The 22354-nt window shown below is 40.6% G+C and overlaps 2 protein-coding genes across 2 annotated transcripts in view; one reads left to right on the top strand and one right to left on the bottom strand.

Moving 5' to 3' along the window:
• Positions 1-2900: 2900 nt before the first annotated feature.
• On the bottom strand, positions 2901-19195 carry jpt2 (Jupiter microtubule associated homolog 2). The gene is given in 6 exon segments (XM_064988906.1): positions 2901-4784; positions 4787-4842; positions 5066-5114; positions 5232-5377; positions 9115-9263; positions 19046-19195. Coding segments are annotated over 6 exon segments (642 nt in total). The 5' UTR covers positions 19102-19195; the 3' UTR covers positions 2901-4598.
• Positions 19196-21863: 2668 nt separating this feature from the next.
• The window catches only part of cramp1 (cramped chromatin regulator homolog 1), a 51898-nt gene continuing 51407 nt past the window's right edge, over positions 21864-22354 (top strand). The window contains 1 exon segment of the mRNA XM_064988904.1: positions 21864-22026. Within this exon segment, the coding sequence (XP_064844976.1) occupies positions 21977-22026 (50 nt within the window). The 5' untranslated portion in view covers positions 21864-21976.

The following is a 22354-nucleotide window of genomic DNA, read 5'->3' as shown; positions in this document are numbered from 1 at the left end:
GTGTCCAAAGAAGGGCCAGAAGTATACAGATTGGTGTCGTCTGCATAGAGTTGGATCAGAGAATCACCAGCAGCACCAGGCTCTGATCAGGCCCTACACCCAAACAAGGGCACTGCGTTCATCCACCTCTGGCCTGCTCGCCTCCCTACCACTGAGGAAGTACAGTTCCCGCTCAGCCCAGTCAAAACTGTTCGCTGCTCTGGCCCCCCAATGGTGGAACAAACTCCCTCACGACGCCAGGACAGCGGAGTCAATCACCACCTTCCGGAGACACCTGAAACCCCACCTCTTTAAGGAATACCTAGGATAGGATAAAGTAATCCTTCTCACCCCCCCCCCTTAAATGATTTAGATGCACTATTGTAAAGTGGCTGTTCCACTGGATGTCATAAGGTGAATTCACCAATTTGTAAGTCGCTCTGGATAAGAGCGTCTGCCAAATGACTTAAATGTAAATGTAAATGTAAGCAAGAGCGACATGATTCTCTTCCAATGAGAAGAGAGTCAGCCCAAGAATTGAACCCTGTGGCACCCCAATAGACTGCCAGAGGTCCAGATAACAGGCCCTCTGATTACACTCACTGAACTCTATCGGAGAAGTAGTTGGTGAACCAGGCAAGGCAGTCATTAGAGAAACCAAGGCTGTTGAGTCTGCCAATAAGAATGTGGTGATTGACATAGTCGAAAGCCTTGGCCGGGTCGATGAAGACGTCTGCACAGTACTGTCTTTTATCGATGGCAGTTATATTGTTTAATACCTTGAACGTGACTGAGGTGCACCCATAACCAACTCGGAAACTAGATTACATAGCGGAGAAGGTACAGTGGGATTTGAAATGGTTGGTGATCTGTTTGGCTTTCAAAAACTTTAGAAAGGTAGGGCAGGATGGATATCGGTCTAACAGTTTGGGTCTAGAGTGAATAAACGGAGTAAAAACTCACACACGACTAGTAAATTTCAAACCAAGTTTATTCACCCACTGGGTCACAGAGCTGTCCCCACCAGCACAAGTATTTATAACCTCCTTTAGGTGGTCTCCTCCTTTTCTCTAAACATTACATATTTGTTGCTATGCAGGAAGTTAAGTTAAACTGTTCCTTTTCCCTTCATGCGACCTGACCTCGGCCCCCATTGCTCACTAATCCACAGCTTTCTACCCTTATCAGTGACCTCAACCATGCGACTGTCTGTGACCAGGCGAAAAAAACCTTTCCAAGCTAAACCTTAATATCATGACTGCTACACATAACCAACATCGTTGTCCCCTGAGTCAACATAGCTACTAGGACTAACGTGTTCGTAAAGCCACTACAATCAGCAAGCAGTTTAGCAATTACACCTGCGGAACCCAGTGGTAATAAACTAATAGAACCAAAAGCTTACATTGGGAGTTCCAGTATTGGATAGCCATAGCCAGGTGTTTGAGTATGCTAAACTAGCTAGCTAAGTGAAAGTATTTTTTCTATAGCTAGCTCTCCCTCTTCTTAATTTGGAAGAAATTACACCGTTGAACTCCTGTCTTTCTCGGAGTCAACTACTCACCACATGTTATGCACTGCAGTGCTAACTAGCTGTAGATTATGCTTTCAGTACTAGATTAATTCTATTATATTTTGATTGTGTCCACAGCATGTCAGTTCATACTGCAAGAGCTCTGATCGGTTGGAGGATGTTCTCCAACCTTCGTTGGAAGAGGGTGAGAACCAAGAGCTTCCTAGGTTTTGTATTGAAGTCAATGTACCCAGCGGACAGAAGCTAGCTGTCATCCAGCTACACCATGGAACTACCCTGCAGTGCTATTGTAAACCATAGCAAAAGTGTGCTTTAATAATTTGGTGCCATGTGAATATATTTAGTATAGTTTTATTTAAAGAAAGTATAACTTACTGTTTCACTATTTGTATTAAATTCACTGAGGACGGTCCTCACCTTCCTCCTCCACTTGTGCAGCGACATTTGTTAAGTCCAAGTTTTATAAAAGCAGTGTAGTTGAGGAAAGCAGCACCCTCTGTAGGCCCGTTGGAACTATCCTCCTTGTGGCTTGCCTGGATACCTGTCTGTTTGTGCCATCATGCAACACCTTGTCATGCCATAATGCCAAACATGTACAATGGTACTGACAGTAAACGGAAATAAGATGTAAACTCTCTCAATTGATCTAGAAAACAGCCCAAATTCCTAAGGCCAGGCAGATGTATTAGACTACCTCTATTCACGAGGGTGGCCGGCATAGCGCCATGTGAGAGGAACCGACTTACTCCAACAGAAGTCAATGGCCATGAGCAGAGCAACACAAAAGGGATCACTAAGTGTGGTGCAAAAATGCATGTGATTATATAAGTGATACATGCCTAGTTTGTGTTTAGAATATTGAAGCATGCCCTGACACTACACACAAGGGTAAATTGGACTTTAGCAACCACCACAGGGGGAAATTAGCATATAGCAGCCATAAACACAGCAATAAAAATGATCACATGTAAATTGATAAAGCACTTTAATTGTATAGTTGTTAAAGGTTGATTGAACATAACTGTGAAGAATAAGTGAATGAAATTTCAAATCATGACATTTCTTGCATTCAGAGTGTTTACAACGCCTACAATAAAAGGGGTGCGGTCGATATCCTATTTCAAAAAGCTAACAGAGGATGAACCCTCCCAACGTATTCATCTGGGTTGTATTCACTAAACACCAGAAAGAAAAATGGGCCAAAACAGGGAGGGACCACCTGAACTTATCCAATAACTAGTTTTTCACTGCAAAACCTTTGCTATTGTGCACCAACACTATGCTGAAATTGCAAATTGAGATGATTCACGATTCCATGATTTAATCAATATATTGACACAGCCAATAACTAAGCCCTGGAAACAGCAAAATAGACAAAAGACATCAGTCAGAAAATAAGTTTTATTGCAATACACAGGTTCTTTTTGCTTTTCCTCTGCTGTGAACTTTGCCTGCCAACACTCCAACACTCAGGGGTTAAGATGGCACCAGGAGACCTTTTGCGTTCCAGACTGCCTGCAAACCGGCCACACAACACAAATCAATTTAATACCGCGCCATCTAGTCGGTTGATGTCGCTACTAACCAGGTTTCCACCTTTTTATGCAAGTAAAGTAGATCCCATTTAACTTATTTTTTATTCAGTACATGGGATTTTAATTGCAAAATAAATATTTATGTGCAGTACGACATCACACACAGTCTTTTATCCACAACAAGTCAATTTGATAGAAACATCGTGAGAACATGCAAATATTGTTTTTATGCACATTTTGAATTATTCGCATGAAAATCGGTTGAATCTGTTATCCGGGCTAGGCCAAAAGCTAACACCCTCCAAATATATGCTGAACCAAAGTGTAAATTAAAAGGTGTATAAGTTGACGAGAAACTAGTCATACTGGTTACTGACATTACATTAAAAGGCTTATCCAGGCGTGGTAAGATTTGGTGTGCAACTGCTACGTAGGCAGCCTGGAACGTGGTGCGGTGTGTGGTTGGCTAGGGGTGACTTAACGTCTCCAAGTCCCCACCCGTATTTTGCCCGGTCATGTACTATTCCAGAGTTCACTTGTGTACAGCAGCCGTTTTAATTTAAAACATAGAGGCCTCCGAGTGGACACCATCCTCTGATAACAGCAAGCAATGGTAACAGAGCAGGAAACAACCACAACATACAATACATTCGGCCATTTGCATGGGCGATATATAAAATCATAATGGAATTTATTCCGAACAACAAGAACTTTGGGGGTGGGCAATACATAATGGGTACTGCCTGTGGCTCTTTGCTTTGCACTCACTAGTTAGTCGATTTTTTGCTTTTTTCTCCCTGCACAAGAGTTTGTTTCTGGCTCCAGAGACTCAAGATAGGTTTGATTATTAGAGGAGAGAGAGAAAAGGAGTGGGATGAAATGGAGGACAGAATGAACATAATATTGGGATATGTGTTATTGTCAACAAAGTAACAGTAAAGAGTGATTGTGATCACTTAAGGGCTTACACTATGACAACCATGTGCATGGGCAACAGCGGTCTCAATGCCGACACAAATACACTGAATTCTAAATGGAATTTATAATTTCATTATAAATGTTTTTGGTATAACTGACTAAATGAACTCATCCTGCCCTTGTAATCAACACAACATTCAAAACCATGTAATAAAAAAACATTTACAGCAAGAAATAGAACCCTTGCAATGAAAGAGAAATTTAACCATTTTGAATGATTGGACAGGAATTTAGCCTGTAAAAATGATTGTTGAGAATTTTCTTCCAGCTTGATAGCCACGGAAAATAAAATGAACAGGGAGGGAAGGACAGAGTGAATAGGGAAAATTAAGAGAACAGAGAATGATAGTGGGCATAGGTTGTGCCCCAAATGGCACCCTGTTCCTATACAGTCCACAAATTATGACCAGGGCCCATAAACTAGTGTCCTGTCCAGGGGATGTACTTGTACATCAAGCAGCCTCACGCAACAGAAACAAGAGATCCGTTCTGGCTCGGACAAGGGTTACTTATATAGGGAATAGAGTGCCTTTTGGGATGCATACATGAATAGATGGGATGGAGGAGCTGGTTCAGTAGAAGACCACGCTCGACTTCCCTCCTGGGGGGTTAAGGACCTTGTTGTGGGATCGGGGGCGGGGGCCGAGGTGGGGCTCGTGGTCCTTCAGTGAGAGCTCACTGAGGGAGGCCTCTGGCTCTGGCTTCTTGGCCAAGGGAGCAGGTACAGGTTCCACTGCTACTTTGGTGGGTGTGGGGGAGGGGAGGCAACGTTCTCTTCCTTCACCTCCTTGGCCAGGCTCACCTTTGGCAGAGGAGCTGAGAGCAAAACGGAAAAGAGAAAAAGATGAAACCAAGAGAGATTTACCTGGTACATTAGACTTGGTGTCAATGCATCTTAAAGAAACCGATGTGTAATTAATTACTATGCAATTATTAGGTCATTATTATTAGCTCGGTCAACAAGTAATTTCTAGTAACTGCCCGGTTGACAGCGGGCTGTAAAGTGTTAGCCATAACACATTATCAGTGTCAAACTCACCTGGGGGCTCGGGTATGGGCATGGGACTTTCACCAACAGAAATATTGTCCTGGGAATAATAGAGATAACATGTCAATATAGCCTACACATTGTGTAAATTAGCAATCCATAACCATTAGTAATTTGGAATGGGAGAGACAAGGGGGATAAGGGTGGTCTGGATTACCTTTGGCTTGTTGGAATGGGCTTTGACCGAGGGAGGGGCGCTCTCTAACCCCCCGAATATGTTGCTGGTGTTGCCGCCTGAGGGTACGGGTCTCCGTTGCTCGGCTGGGGCATCTGGAGAACCAAATATCCCACTGCTTTTACCTCCTGCATTAAGGACAGCGAGTCAAATATTATATATTTTTTTTTACATTCACCAGGAATTTTACCTGGTGAAATGGCTCTGTCTACATCTTACATTAAAAAGTGCAGATTATTGAAGGCATTGAGGAAAACGACGAACAAGTCAAATCTCTACACTCCAACCACTTTTTTTGCGATTAACATTTCAATTGAATTTTCAATACTCAAACCTCTTATCTGACCCATTACTTGCAACATGACGACTCCAACCAAATTGAACCAGGCCACAAACCTCAACATCCACACACACAAAGCTCAGTCCTACTTTAACTATGCTACAGCTATGATTATTGTGAAGAGCTTGTTGCACAGCCTGGACTGACAAACAATACATTTCACAGTAACATTTGAATATCTGGGTGTGTGCTGTCATAATTATTTCTAGAACATTCTACCTCAGAGGCAGAAGGGCTGAAAGCTGGAAGCCAACCAGCTCGATGTGCAGAGAAACAATAGAAACTCATGATAACATTTTAAATTTAACCATCTGAACCTTGGCCTCAATTTAGACATATTGATCCAGTCATGTGATGTCATTAGATTACATCTGGTCCAAACTTCTTTTAACTAATGAAAATCTCGGTCGCGGGTTCCATCGGGAACATTTTTGCAGCAGAGATTTTAATTTACTGGATGTCCATATGCATCCAGTGTGTACCGCATTAGGGCATCCACCCACTATACTCAAAATCACATTTAGATTGTAATTAATCTTAACAGAATAGAAATTAGCCTGTAACGATGTTTCGCTTCCAAGTGCTACTGAATATGCTCAATTTAAATACACCAACTGTGCATGATAGACATCATTACTCTAGTCTATCAATCCATTCCAAATCTTTATACTATACGACAGCATATGTAGTGTATGTTGATCTTGCCTAGGGCGGCAGCAGAACTGCTAAGACCGGGCCTGAAAAATACAAATTCAATTTAATTTACTTGCATTTGTGGCAGACCGTGGCCTGCTCAAAGTTAGCCGCTGCTGTTGGGAAGTCAAAACTGTCCAACTCCTTGGAGCAGCTTGTGATGAGCATCAGCCTCGTTACTTTGTCCTCAAGAAGGAGTGATCTTGAGGCCATCTATACTGTTTTGGAGAAATAATTCCATCTCGGTGTGAACACTATAAACGGGGATAATCAATATTGTTTTGCAATGGATTCTTTTTGAAAATTCTGACAATTTGGCTGGCAACCATTTCATTTATTGGCTTTTCACTTGTTTCTTTTTTTTGCCAAAAGACAGCATTTACCGGCTAACAGAAACCCTGGTCAGGGTGTAATCCTACACTGGACTCAACAACAAATAGGTTGGGCTGTGGCTCTTAAGCATTCAGTTATTTCACTGCATGGAATGACAATGGCCTAACACTGATCGATACTAGGCTAGAATAGTTCCTCGGCGTACACAACTGACAATTTGAAATGGTCCACCCACACAGACAGTGTGGTGAAAAAGGCGCAACAGTGCCTCTTCAACCTCAGGAGGCTGAAGAACCAGCTTGGCACCTAAAACCCTCACATTTTTCCAGATGCACAATTGAGAGCCTTCTGTGGGGCTGTATCACAGCCTGGTTTGGCAACTGCACCGTCCACAACCGCAGGGCTCTCCAGAGGGTGGCGCAGTCTGCCCAACACATCACCGGGGGCGAACTACCTGCCCTCCAGGACACCTATACCACCTGATGTCACAGGAAGGCCAAAAAGAACATCAAGGACAACCACTACCCGAGCCACTGCCTGTTCACACCGCTATCATCCAGGAGGCAAGGTCTGTAGGGGGCAGCATGCATCAAAGCTGGGATTGAGAGACTGAAAAACAACTTCATTCTCAAGGCCATCAAACTTAAATAACCATCACTAGGCGGCTTCCACCCGGTTACGTAACCCTGCAAATTAGAGGCTGCTGCCCCATATACATAGACTTAAAATCACTGACTACTTTAACCTCTCGGGTAGGGGGCAGCCTTCGGAATTTTCGATGAAAAGCATGCCCAAATTAACCCGCCTGCTACTTGGGCCCAGAAGATATGATATGCATATAACTGGTAGATTTGGATAGAAAACACAAAAGTTTCCAAAACTGTTAAAATAGTGTGAGTATATCAGAACTGATTTGGCAGGCGAAAACCTGAGAAAAATCCATACAGGAAGTATTCTTTTGTTGTTGGTTTTGTAGTTTTCCATTCAATGCCATTACAGTATCCATTGACTTAGGACTAAATTTGCAGTTCCTATGCCTTCCACTAGAAGTCAGTCTTTAGAAATGGTTTCAGGCTTGTATTCTTATAAATGAGAGAGTAAGACCAGTCTGAATGAGTGGACCCTACCGTGTCGCAGAGCTTTTTCATGCGCAATCCCGAGAGAGTGCATTTCTTGTTTACCTTTTATATTGAAGGCGTTATTGTCCGGTTGAAATATTATAGATAATTTAGGCTAAAAACAACCTGAGGATTGAATATAAACATCGTTTGACATGTTTCTATGAACTTTACAGATACAATTTGGATCTTTTGTCAGTGTTTGAGCCCGTGGATAACTGAAGAAAACCTCTGTTTTGGTTGTGTTTTGGGATATAAAGAGACTTCAGCGAACAAAAGGAACATTTATTGAGTAAGTGAATGTCTTCTTCTGAGTTCCACCATATGAAGATCAAAGGTAAGGAATTCAATTTCTCTCCATTTCTGAGTTTTGTAACGCTTCTGCTTGGCTGGTTACGGTTGTAATAATTTGTCAACTGGGCTACGTTCTGGGCTAGGTATGCTTTCGCCGAAAAGCATTTTATAAATCTGACACCGTGGTTGGATTAACAAGAAGTTAATCTTTAAACCTACGTAAAATATGTTTTGTTTCCTGAATTTTCATAATGATAATTTCTGTATTTGAATTTGCCGCTCTGCAATATCACTGGATGTTGGCCAGATACCCTAGAGGTTAATGATGGTAAACTAGTCACTAAAAATATTTACATATTTTTGCTTTAGTCATCTCATATGTATATACTGTATTATATTCTTCTGTATTTTGGTTTATGCCACTGACATTGCTCATCCTAATATTTATATATTCCTTTATTCCATTCTTTTAGGTTGTGTGCATTGTTGTGAATGGTTAGATATTACTGCACTGCTGGAGCTAGAAACAAGCATTTCGCTACACCCGCAATAACATCTGGCAAACATGGGTATGTGACATATTTCAATTTTATTTGGCTGGTTGAGTCTTGTGACACTGAAGTGACCACATAATAAATGACCTGTTGCCCTTTTCAATACACACACACAGGTTTTGGGGAAGATCTTGTGAATAAATTCACACTCAATGTCTCCTTTTCTGAACCTAAAAATGGCTAACGTAGCACCTTAGTGGCAGTTTTCACACCACATAGACCTGAAAAGGCTCTGACAGCTCCAGGACCAGGGAGCCCTCTCGACTTGTAGGAATAATCTTCCCTTTCCACTATTGTGCTGACATGAACTGTACTTTCTTGGCTCAGATATTTTCCCTTCACATAGTCCTTTCTATCATGGTTCCAGCATCTATGGTGGATGCGTAAACTTTCTTTTGTATTAATGACTTAAAGAACAGACTGCCACCAGACTGGAACCATAACCAGGCAAGTGCAAAGCAGATTGGATCAATTCAGCCCAGTAGTGTGAAAAGGGAATTTGTATGCACAGTAAGGGGCCTTTGATTTCTCACCTGGGGGGTTGGTTCGTCTGATGACACCCTGGGGCTCTGGCGGGGCGAAAAGGTTGGAGGCCATCTTGTGGGGCCGTCTCGACGCAGCTGCTTCTTCCTCGTAGCCACCGAACAGGTCACTGGAGCCACCACCGGGGGGACGCAAGACTCTGAAAAGAAAACATCAGAATCATGTTGGTTCTCATTCTGCCCCTTCAACACGCAGCAGTCCAGCCTTTTGAAACCCGTTGATGATAGTGGATTTTTTGACAATGCTCCACGCTGTCAGGACCCACTGGCAGACTTGTCCATAAGATGCTCTTCGCCTGCGGCCCGTTTTAGTGAAGGATTTCTCCCCACTTGTCATCCAAGCCTCCCACTGAACACGGAGCGCCACCTTAAATGCACGATTTACACTGACGTCGAGTGGCTGCAAATACTTTGGGCCATCTGCTTTTCTTCCCTCTGAAAGCTTTTGTTGTCTTTTTGCACTGAGTCAGTTCCTCACGCTGCTGTTGCCGTCGTCTTATCATCGACTCATTAACCTCTTGAAACTCTGGGGGCAGTATTTCATTTTTGGATGAAAAACGTTCCCGTTTTAAACAAGATATGTCACGAAAAGATGCTCGACTATGCATATAATTGACAGCGTCGGAAAGAAAACACTGACGTTTCCAAAACTGCAAAGATATTATCTGTGAGTGCCCCAGAACTAATGCTACAGGCGAAACCAAGATGAAATTTCAAAACAGGAAATGCCCCAGACTTTGAATGCGCTGTGTTCCAATGTCTCCTTATATGGCTGTGAATGCGCCAGGAATGAGTCTACACTTTCTGTCGTTTCCTCAAGGTGTCTGCAGCATTGTGACACATTTGTAGGCATATCATTGGAAGATTGACCATAAGAGACTACATTTTCCAGGTGTCCTCCGTCGAAATTATTGCGTAATCTCCAGCTGCATGCACGTTTCCATTTGAAATTTAAACACTACCAACAAAAGGAGCTGATCAAAAGCAGAGGAATGGAGCTCAAATTGGAAATGTAATCAAAGTTTACCGGAGGACAACTTATTTTTAACTAACATGCTGACCAGACCGGACACGTCGCGTGCGCTGCAAAATAACTGTAGAAATCCATGTTATTCAATTATTGCACACACACTGCTCGCGCTCACCAACGAGCGTCTGCATTGCCAAGGGCTAAAATAGAAGTCAGTCCCATTTCTGACACAGATCGAGCTGCAAGTCCTGCCTCTCCCACCTCCTCATTGGTTTATAGAAGTAGGTACCCACATGGCATCTACTCATTGGTTGTACCTACGTGGGTGATTGAAAGACTAACTGTTTTGACGGTTGTTGTGGTAATACTATGAAAGTGTAGATGCCAATCACCATTTAAGTTCAAAGATGAAAAGGCATGGAAGGAGATGACTAGAAACAATTCGGTTGACCGTTTTATGTGTGGACTAATTGTAGAGGACCTTGTGAATTTCAGGTAAAATAACAACTCAATGTTTATATCTTAGGACAAATTAGCTAGCAACAGCAAGCTAGCTAAATAGGACAAAATAGCTAGCAAGTGCAAGCTAACTAGCTAAATTACCATTCATGTTTAATGCTTTTTGACCTGTCCCCAAATGAATGTAATTGGTTCAGAGTTTGTTTTGATATTTTAACCTGCGTGTCGTGATCGCATTTGGTGTAGGTGGAAAAAAATACATTTATGCACGATCACGAATGCGCGCAGCCGGTTTGGGTTCTGTGGAAGACAGAACTGAAATTTTCCAGTATAATATAGGTTCAGAAAATCCCTTTATTGTTTGGGATACCTTTAAAATGTACCTTCAGGGGTCATTCAATATTCATCAATAATAACAAAACAGTTTCTGGCTAAAGAGACAAGACTAACAAGGGAAATCCATGAACTAATAGCACAGGTAGATAGCAATAAAAACAATACTACAGAGATACAAAGTAAGTTAGAGGAAAAACAAAAAGAACTTGAGAAACTTATTCAAGAACTATCTATTACAAAAATAATGCAAACTGGATGGAATATGGAGAAAAATGCTAAATTCTACCCTAATCTCCAATACAGGAACGCTAACAAAAATAATTTGTAGAAACTAGTTACTGAAGACAGAGTCGACTATGATTCTCTGAATGATATTTTAAAAGAGGAAGCTAATTATTTTAGACAGATGTTCTCTTTTCCGTCTCATCCTCTCCCACAATGACGATTATGGTAAGGAGTTCTTTCCAAATAATATAAAAAAATGGAAAATTAACAAATGTACAGAAAGATGCGAAGGCCAAATTACAGAGGAAGAACTTTTAAATCCTTTCAGTCTGGAAAAACCCCAGGGCTTGATGGCATAGAGGTATATCAAGCATTTTTTGATATACTAAAAGCTCAGTTGTTAGATTGTTTTAACTACTCCTATAGAAATGGTAGTCTGTCAGGTACTCAGCAGGAAGGTCTGATTTCTCTATTATTAAAACAAGACCCAGATGGCAAATATAAAGCCCCAGTCTAAAAAACTGGAGGCCCCTTACACTTCAATGTTGTGATGCAAAAATACTACAACTACTAGAAATAATAGAACATCATGAAACATAAGAAGCCAGGAATGGTATTTATAGCAGATTTTGAAAAGGCATTTAATAAAGTAAGACTAGATTATATTTAGAAATGCCTGGATTTTTTCAATTTTGGTAATTCTCTTATAAAATGGGTAAAAATAATGTATAGCAACCCCAGGTGTAAAATAGTAAATAATGGCTACTTCTCAGAGTTTTGAATCGTCAAGAGGAGTTAACCTGTTGATGCTCTGGGGGCGCTATTTCATTTTTGGATGAAAAACGTTCCCGTTTTAAACAAGATATTTTGTCACAAAAAGATGCTCGACTATGCATATAATTGCTACCGTTCGAAAGAAAACACTCTGACGTGTCCAGAAATACAAAGATCTTCTCTGTGCGTGCCCTATAACGTGAGCTTCAGGCAAAACCAAGATGAGATGGCATCCAGGAAATGACAAGGATTTTTGAGGCTCTGTTTTCCATGGTCTCCTTATATGGCTGTGAACGCAAGAGGAGTGAGTCAACCCTTTCTGTCGTTTCCCCAAGGTGTCTGCAGCATTGTGACGTATTTGTGGGCAGATCATTGGAAGATTGACCATAAGAGACCACATTTACCACGTGTCCGCCCGGTGTCCTGCGCCGAAATTGGTGCGCAAAAGTCACCTGCCAGTATTTTTCCATGCGATACAGAGAGTAAAGCAAGCTTCCACGAACTGCATGAAGAGATATGTGAAAAAACACCTTGAGGACTGATTCCAAACAACGTTTGCCATGTTTCGGTCGATATTATGTAGTTAATCCGGAAAAAGTTTGACGTTGTAGGTGACTGCATTTTCGGTTCGTTTCGGTAGCCAGACGCAATGTAGAAAACGGAACGATTTCTCCTACACACAGACGCTTTCAGGAAACACTGCACATTTGGTATGTAACTGAGAGTCTCCTCATTGAAAACATCAGAAGCTCTTCAAAGGTAAATGATTTTATTTATTTGGTTATCTGGTTTTTGTGAAAATGTTGCGTGCTACATGCTACTCAAAATGCTATGCTAGCTTTGAATACTCTTACACAAATTAGTCAATTTCTATGGTTCAAAAGCATATTTTGAAAATCTGAGATGACAGTGTTGTTAAGAAAAGGCTAAGCTTGAGAGCAGACGCATTATTTTAATTTTATTTGCGATTTTCAGAAATCGTTAACGTTGCGTTATGCTAATGAGCCTGAGGCTTTAGTCACGATCCCGGATCCGGGATGGGGAGTTTCAAGAAGTTAAACAACGGTGTCCGCTGTCACCATATCTATTCGTTATGGCCATTGAAATGCTAGCTATTAAAATCAGATCCAATAACAAAATTGGGGATTACAAAGCCAAAGCTTAAAAACAAAGGTGTCCATGTATTAAGTCCGCAAGCTAGATCCCTGCAATGTCTCATTAAAGATCTAGATGACTTTTATGTACTCTCTGGACTAAAACCTAATTTTGTTAAGTGTACAATATTACCTATAAAATGGGCTGATGGTGAAGTAGACATTCTCGGTATTCATATCACAAAAGATAGAAAAAAGCTCTCCACAATGAATTTCAATAGAAAACTTGTGACAATAGACAAGATCCTGCAACCATGGAGAATATGAATACCTGTCTATTTATGAAAAATTGCCCTGATTAACTCTCCTTATTTTCCACCATAATTTGCAAATAAATTCATTAAAAATCCTACAATGTGATTTTCTGGATTTTTTCTCTCATTTTGTCTGTCATAGTTGAAGTGTACCTATGATGAAAATTACAGGCCTCTCATCTTTTTAAGTGGGAGAACTTGCACAATTGGTGGCTGACTAAATACCTTTTTGCCCCACTGTATCTCAGTTTACTCACTTATGGCACTGCCTACTTCTGATAATTAGTTTTTCAAATCACGAGCAAAAAATATTTCGCTTTATCTGGGACGCTAAACCAGACAAAATAAAACGTGCCTATCTATATATTTTTTTTAATTTCACCTTTATTTAACCAGGTAGGCTAGTTGAGAACAAGTTCTCATTTACAACTGCGACCTGGCCAAGATAAAGCATAGCAGTGTGAACAGACAACACAGAGTTACACATGGAGTAAACAATTAACAAGTCAATAACACAGTAGGAAAAAAAAAGGGGAGTCTATATACAATGTGTGCAAAAGGCATGAGGAGGTAGGCGAATAATTACAATATTGCAGATTAACACTGGATTGATAAATAATCATGTACAGGTAGAGATATTGTGTGCAAAAGAGCAGAAAAGTAAATAAATAAAAACTGTGGGGATGAGGTAGGTGAAAATGGGTGGGCTATTTACCAATAGATTATGTACAGCTGCAGCGATCGGTTAGCTGCTCAGATAGCTGATGTTTGAAGTTGGTGAGGGAGATAAAGGTCTCCAACTTCAGCGATTTTTGCAATTCGTTCCAGTCACAGGCAGCAGAGTACTGGAACGAAAGGCGGCCGAATGAGGTGTTGGCTTTAGGGATGATCAGTGAGATACACCTGCTGGAGCGCGTGCTACGGATGGGTGTTGCCATCGTGACCAGTGAACTGAGATAAGGCGGAGCTTTACCTAGCATGGCCTTGTAGACGACCTGGAGCCAGTGGGTCTTGCGACGAATATGTAGCGAGGGCCAGCCGACTAGAGCATACAAGTCGCAGTGGTGGGTAGTATAAGGTGCTTTAGTGACAAAACGGATGGCACTGTGATAAACTGCATCCAGTTTGCTGAGAAGAGTGTTGGAAGCAATTTTGTAGATGACATCGCCGAAGTCGAGGATCGGTAGGATAGTCAGTTTTAATGAGTATAAATAGGGTGGGTTGAGATGATTAAATATAAAATCACTAAACCCCTCTCTAAAAGCTTCACTCATTCAAAAGATTTATTTGAACCCCAAATGGTTCTCAAGTAGATTACGAAAAGCTCATCCATTGTTTAAAAAAAAGAAGCCTTTATGGAGTTAGCAGAATTGTACGTAAAGGTCTGCTCAATCCAAGAGTACAACCAATTGATTACAGCATTGCCGGTGGGTGGCAGCGGGAGGAGGTAGGGAACTGGTCTGTCTGCCCAATATAAAGGATCAAAACTGGCAGAGGAATAAAAATAGCATAAATAGGAACGTATTCAAGTTTCAATTGAGGACCAGGATGTTGACAACTGTGCCAAACAGATTGCAAAATAGTTGGGAAGTGATTGTTGATGTACCGATTCCATGGTATGTGTTGATATATAAAAACTCAAGTTTCAAGACTTCGTGCTTTTCAGCCAAAATTATTATAGAGAATTCTTGCCACCAAATAAATGTTGAATATTTGGGGCATAAAATCATCAAAGCTCTGCAGATTTTGTGGTGAGGGAGGATACAGAATCAATAGACCATTTATTTTTGTATTGCCCTCAGGTAGCCTGTTTCTGGTCTCAGGTTAAGGAATGGCTGAAAATGCATAGCATTGATCTAAACTTGACCCTAAAAATAGTACTGTTAGGAGATCTGGAGAGACCGGGTCAGTCAATTACTAATACTCTTAGTAAAAGTATTTATCTTTAACTCGCAATCTGTGGATTCTATTCGATTAGATAGATTGTACGTTAAACATCACAGCATAATTGAAAGATGTGTTGCGTAGAAACCCAAACGTGGGTGGCCAGCAGAGATAGATAGAATGGCTGAGGGCTGATATATGGAATTGGAGACAAGAGGGAGTGAAGTTGCTGTGTGAGAGATAGAATGATGGTCAAAGATAAAAGTACAAAAAAAAATAAAACATACTAATAAGTACATTTGAATGACACGAAGTGGCAGTGTTTTTAGAACTAATGCCAGTTTGCCTGAGGCTGATGCCGTGCAGGTGTTTGTTCACATGCATACACACGAGAGGTCGACCGATTATGTTTTTTCAACGCCGATACCGATTATTGGAGGACCAAAAAAGCCAAAGCCGATTAATCGGCCGATTTTTCCCCCGCTGTATTTGTAATAATGACAATTGCAACAATACTGAATGAACACTTATTTTAACTTAATATAACACATCAATAAAATCAATTTAGCCTCAAGTAAATAATGAAACATGTTCAATTTGGTTTAAATAATGCAAAAACAAAGTGTTGGAGAAGAAAGTAAAAGTACAATATGTGCCATGTAAAAAAGCTAATGTTTAAGTTCCTTGCTCAGAACATGAGAACATATGAAAGCTGGTGGTTCCTTTTAACACAAGTCTTCAATATTCCCAGGTGAGAAGTTTTAGGTTGTAGTTATTATAGGACTATTTCCCTCTATACCATTTGTATTTCATATACCTTTGACTATTGGATGTTCTTATAGGTACTTTAGTATTTCCAGTGTAACAGCATAGCTTCCGTCCCTCTTTTCGCTCCTCCCTGGGCTCGAAACAGCAACACAACGACCACCAGCGAAGCAGCGTTACCCATGCAAAGCAAGGGGAACAACCATTCCAAGGCTCAGAGCGAGTGACGTTTGAAACGCTATTAGCGCGCGCTAACTAGCTAGCCATTTCACTTTGGTTACACCAGCCTCATCTCGGGAGTTTGATAAGCTTGAAGTCATAAACGGCGCAATGCTTGACGCACAACGAAGAGCTGCTGGCAAAATGCCTAAAAGCCCTGTTTGAATGAATGTTTATGCGCCTAACTTCTGCCTACCACCGCTCAGTCAGATACTTGTATGCTTAGTCAGAATATATGCAACGCAGGACACGCTAGATAATATCATCAACCATGTGTAGTTAACTAGTGATTATGATTGATTGATAGTTTTTTATAAGATATGTGGCTCTGGACAATACTGCCCCCTTTGGATGAATTGCGTGCCCATAGTAAACTGAAAAAGAAAATCTGTCCAAAATTGCTAATATATGCATATAATAATAATTATTGAATAGAAAACACTCTAAAGCTTCTAAAACCGTTTGAATTATGTCTGTATGTATAGCAGAACTCACAGGGCAGCCAATCTCCCAAATGAGTTTTCTCATCAGGAAAGTTGGGCCAACTTTGATGTCATCGCCCCCACCCTTCCCAACCAGCTATGGATCTGGGATCTGTTTCTATGTCTTCCGCGAGATGTCTTCTATCAGTAGAGCGTTTAGTTGTGCAAATCCCGCGAAATCTGACTCGCTGGGTAGATGAACAAGGTGACTATCTTTCATTTGAGCTATTGGACTAGTTAATGTGTGGAGGTTAAATATTTCTAAGAATATTATTGAATTCTGTGCGCCACTTTTTGAGTTGAGGGGGTGGGGGGGTGCCCTTGGGGAACGTGTAGCGTGAACACGTTAACTAGCTAGCAACTTACCTTGGCTTACTGCATTCGCGTAACAGGCAGTCTCCTTGTGGAGTGCAACGAGAGAGAGGCAGGTCGTTATTGCATTGGACTAGTTAACTAAGGTTGCAAGATTGTCAGCTCGGGGATGCAAGGTGAAAATCTGTCCTTCTGCCCCTGAGCGAGGCAGTTAACCCACTGTTCCTAGGCCGTCATTGAAAATAAGAATGTGTTCATATATATACACATATACATACATACATATATATATATAAAATAAATAAATATATATAATATATTTTAAAAAATCCGCCAAATTGGTGTCCAAAAATAGCCATTTCCAATTGTTATGAAAACTTGAAAAATCGGCCCTAATTAAATCGGCCATTCCGATTAATCGGTCGACCTCTAATATACACACACTCATTCAAATAAACACATACAACACACACATACATGTAATAGCGCCAGACATGCACACAAATGTATACAGTTGGCATTGCGGTTATGATTTCAGTTGTCCTTAATGTCCTTTGTTAAAAAAAAAAAGTAATTGTTTTCTTTTGTCCTTTCCTTTTTAGTTCATTCCCTTGGTTGTTGGTGCATTGGGGGGGGGGGGGGGGGGGGGTGGAATTAACTGTATTTTATTTATATTTTCTTCCTGGGGGGGAGGGGGGGGGGGATCTTGGAGGGTTCGGGTTCACGTTTTTTTTTTAGCCTGGTGGGAGATTGGTCAACATGCCCTTGAGCAGGGCATTGACCCTGGATGCGTCTGTGTGTCGCTCTGAGTGGGAATCTGTTGGATGACTGGTATGATGTAGTTATTGAGCGGCTTCACTGCAAGTACATTGTATGTTTCAAATGTTCAATAAAAACAGTGTTTCTTTTTTTAATGGAGAATGTACCATAACAAAAAGGCGCATATAGCAAAATCTAGGAATAGAATATGCTGCATGCACAACTTCTTATTCAACCCTCCTGTTGTGTTAGTTTCATGTTAAATAATTCTGTGTCCCCGGTCCAAAATGACCACCTCATTATAGCTGATCATAAATCCGTAAAAATCCATACATTATCACCGAATGTTGTGTTAAATCTTTATCAAATTAAGTTCTTGTGAACATTACAGGTTTTGAAGTTCTATTTGCCATGTATGGCCTTTAGGCCTCATTGACCTGAGCTCAAATGACTCGTTTGAGTTTAGAAAAGCATAATGTATGGATAGTTGACTATAACAAATACTCAGATGAAACATAGTACTATTTATCACAGACTACTTTGTGTCAAAGTTTAACAACCACTCTCTCCTCCTCACCAGTGTAATGATCAAAGATATGATCAAGAGCCTCAAATACAGTATATTGTTTGCTGCCAGAATGAATTGTGAGCAAGGCCTCAATAAATCTTTATATATCAGAGCTGCGAGAAAAGTTATAATATTGAAACAATGTTCCGATTGTTTGTGAGAAACAATTGTACCACAGTATGACTGCAGGCTACATAGGCCTACTGACTTAAGTACTGTTTAAAAGTCACATTTAGCCAGTTAGCTGGCTGTTCTTGAAAAGTTCACAGTGGGGCTAAACAATCATAGTTGAAAAAAAAAAAAGTGAAATATAGCCAATTACCCAAACTGTTTAGAAATAGGTTATTGTAAACTGTGTGTGTGTGATCGTGCCCATTTTGAAAATGCAAGCAACAGAACAATGAGCGTCAAATATATTTAGCTGGCTACGCTGCAAAAAAAAAAAAAAAAATATTCCCCGAGCTTCCATTTCCGCAGCCCCCAAAAAACCTCGCCCTGCTACGTCGGGACCAAAGCCCATAGAAGCTAACTACCCGTACCAGACTAAAAGTTAAGTACTGACAAAACTTAATATTTTATCACTAACTTGTCTTATAAATAGTTAACGTTACTCTCATCAGTGTCATCTAGCAAGCTACATTGCTTGCGGGCTCGCGGCCAATGAACATACGGTAGTTTTCAAAAACATCATAGCTAACATTAGCTAGTTGCTTGAATTTTGCCTGCTGCAAATAAAACCTGTGGGTGCAATTCCATGTTACCTTGAACTTGGCTTTGCGCCATTATCGAGTCCTGAAAACATGTTCGTCGAAGTCATTGTGATGGCTGTCTTCGTGTGGGGGAGATAGATGTCGTAGCTAGCTCAATTTAAAAAAAGTTTTGTTGCCTTTCAGAAACCGGGCAAAGCCCCCTCCCACTCGATAGGATGAGCCAGCAATGGGAAGAGCCTCAATGGTCAAAAACATTATCAGTCTAAAGGTATGACTAATTTCATTGGTTAAATTACTAAGGCTATAACGCCCTCTTTCAATTGTGATTTGGCTTTCCGCATGTCTGTCAAATAGGGTGCACGAGGTTTTACTCGCCTGGAATGGCCTGGTCTTTGAGCGGCATTTATAACTGGAAAACGAACCAACATTAAAAGTTGAAACGGTTCCAGGTATGCAGTTTTCATTTAAATGTTGTTTATTTTATGTCTTTCACTTGCTTTGACAAGGTAAACATATGTTTCCCATGCCAATAAAACCCCTTGACTTGATAGTAAATTGGTGGCGCATGTCAAATCATCTATCTATCTATCTATCCTATCTATCTATCTATCTATTTATATATCTATCTATCTATCTATCTAGACTAGATTATATTTATATGGCCCATTTCTATACCCAACCTTGCAGATGAAGGGGTTCGATGAATCTCACCCGGGTGCCCGTGTAGGCGTTGTTATGCACTGACAAAAAGTTGATTGCATTCGATTTGGAACCGGGCTGCCTCCCGGGCTTGAACTAGTAGGTTCCGGGCTCTGTCCGGCGACAGCGAAGTCGGCTCAATTAAGCATGTGTGGTAATTTGTATAGCGCTTTGAATTACAGCAAGAATCTCAAAGTAGCTCGTAAAACAACAAAACATTTCAGTGAGCCCATTTGACATTTTTGTCTAGAAGATCTTCCACGGCCATCCACAGAGCAGAGGCAGGTGACAGTCCCCACTGGGTCCACGTCTCTTCTGACTGAGGCTCAGATGAACGGTTGAGCAGGGGGGAAACAAGTCAGAAGCCAGGACAGTTGGTAAAATAACTGACTTCACAGCCTTGCACTGTTGTGGATCAATCAATCAAAACATAGCTGGCAAAATAAGAGTTTATTTAAAAAGATTCCGTCAAAAAACACCTAAAACGATTAAAATATGTACAATATTTAGAGCTTTCTGCCTTGGCGACCTCACGGCTCCAATGGCAACCATGGATTCTGGATGTTCCAATGCGAAAGGGATTGCTTTTGATAAAAACGTTTAATCTGTCTTCCCAATGAAAACTAGCGAGAAAATGCAAACGTTTATTTTAGGATTTTTTGACGTTGCACCTTGTCAAAATGACCGAATGGTGCAGATTACTGTTCGATTTGAGAAGGGCACTCCTCCCTGCTTTCGCCCGACGTCGTCACATGTTTTGGCCCGGTTTAACCCGGGCGAATGTAAAATAACTCCCTGCTCACTCAACAACGTATGAAGATTGTGATATCCAATTGGTTCATTTGCATCATGCTTCTCATCAACAATTTGAGTTCTTGGATGTCAATCATATGTCTTTCTCCCTCAACTGACCAATCAGGAGGTTTGTTTTCGAGTTGAAGTGGGCGTGCTTGTGCAAGAGAGGGACTGTCAATCGGAGTTAGTTTAGCTTGCAACGTTTTCTTATGAAGACGTGAACACTAAACTCAAGAAAAGGTAATTTATGAATTGCTAAAATTCTATATCTCACTAAAACTGAATTCAATACTGTGCATAATGTCGTGTGAATTTGTGCTGGATACTATTTGTTTGCTAAAATAACGTAAGTAAGTAACGTTAGTTGGCTGGGTTTTGGCCGCACATCGCTAGCAAACGTGGACAAAAAAACTTAGCTATCTAATGTTAGCTAGTAGCTAGCACCCGTGCAGCTGCTTTTTGGAGTGTGTAACCCGCTCCTCCTAAAATGTACCTATCGAAATGACACGGGTTACAAGAGGAAAGATAACAGCTGATTCTGTCTACTGATTTATCATCTGAGGAGGTGAGGATAGTAACTACAAAATAAAGCAATCAATCAATTAGCTACTGCTATACTTCTGCAGGAAAATTTTAGTTTGACAAGAGTTTGCTCACATTAGGTTGGACAATCGTGATTAGAGCACACATCTGACAGTAATACGACATTATTGTTTGTGTCTTGTTTCCCTTAATGTGAATGTATTTCAAATACTTATTATTGTATATGTGAGACGTGCCAGTTGTTTTATAGGTGTAGGCACAGTAGTAATGTTCCTGCCCTCAAAATATTTGGAGATGGGTGAATCATAAAAAGGATGAAACACCTGTGTCCGTGCGTGTCATTATTTTAGAAGTAATATGTTACTTGCAAATTAAAGAGACGTTAAATGTAGTGTTCGATCTATATGTGTATGGTATGACATTATTGTAGTTGAACACTCATAGTATTCTATTGATTCGAATGCTTGTGGTTAGTTTCTCCAAGTGTACTTTATTTAATATGATGTATAAGGTATCCGTTGTTAATATCAGAAACAACTTTTTGATGCAGTTAACATAATGTCGTCGAACATCTTAATGATGAAAACAATTCTGGTGATGATGACGTAGTGATAAGCAAAGTTGAGACTGCGAGCGTTCTCTGCTCTTTTGTGGCTGTAATAACTAAAACCAGCTAGCTTATTATTCAGCTTACTTTTAGCGTTTAAAGTGTTATATAGTTACATTTTTGGTCAAATATTTCAGCCTATACCGATAATATTCACTTTGTTTAAGGCAATAAATTGAGTAATATATTGTGGTACTCAGATAGTGAACAGTTGAGCTGCGCAGAGAGTTCAATTCAGTCGAAGCTTGAGCGAGGAGAAGACAGTCGCGGCTAGACCCTGTTCGTGCTTTGAATATGCCCAATTGTATATACTGTTGCATACAAAAACCGTCAGTTCGATGGTGAAAAGAAAGAAGACATCATCTGCTGTCGAAGAGCATGAAAATGGGTAAACTTGTCTGATAAAGAAGCACTTTAAATAGAGGTCGAATGTATCGAAAGGTTTTACGTTGTCGTTTCAGCGGGCGCTAAACTCAGGGGCGCTCGTATTTGAATTTCGGATAAAAATAAAACCATGTAAACTGTTAGAAGTTTAAGATAACTAACACAAACACACGAGCAATGTATATTCATATTTTGGCTTTCAAAATGTAAATGAAAACACAGACCCAATTTTCGTGTTTCGATGGGACGGTGAGAGGGGATTTGAAACAAACAGCGGCGGCCATGTTGAGAGAGAGAACGTCGTCTTTTTTAAGTTGATTTACGTTGTGATG

The sequence above is a fragment of the Oncorhynchus masou genome, chromosome 15, assembly GCF_036934945.1.
Source record: "Oncorhynchus masou masou isolate Uvic2021 chromosome 15, UVic_Omas_1.1, whole genome shotgun sequence".
NCBI classification, from domain to species: domain Eukaryota; kingdom Metazoa; phylum Chordata; class Actinopteri; order Salmoniformes; family Salmonidae; genus Oncorhynchus; species Oncorhynchus masou.
This window is presented reverse-complemented; position numbering and strand designations above follow the sequence as displayed.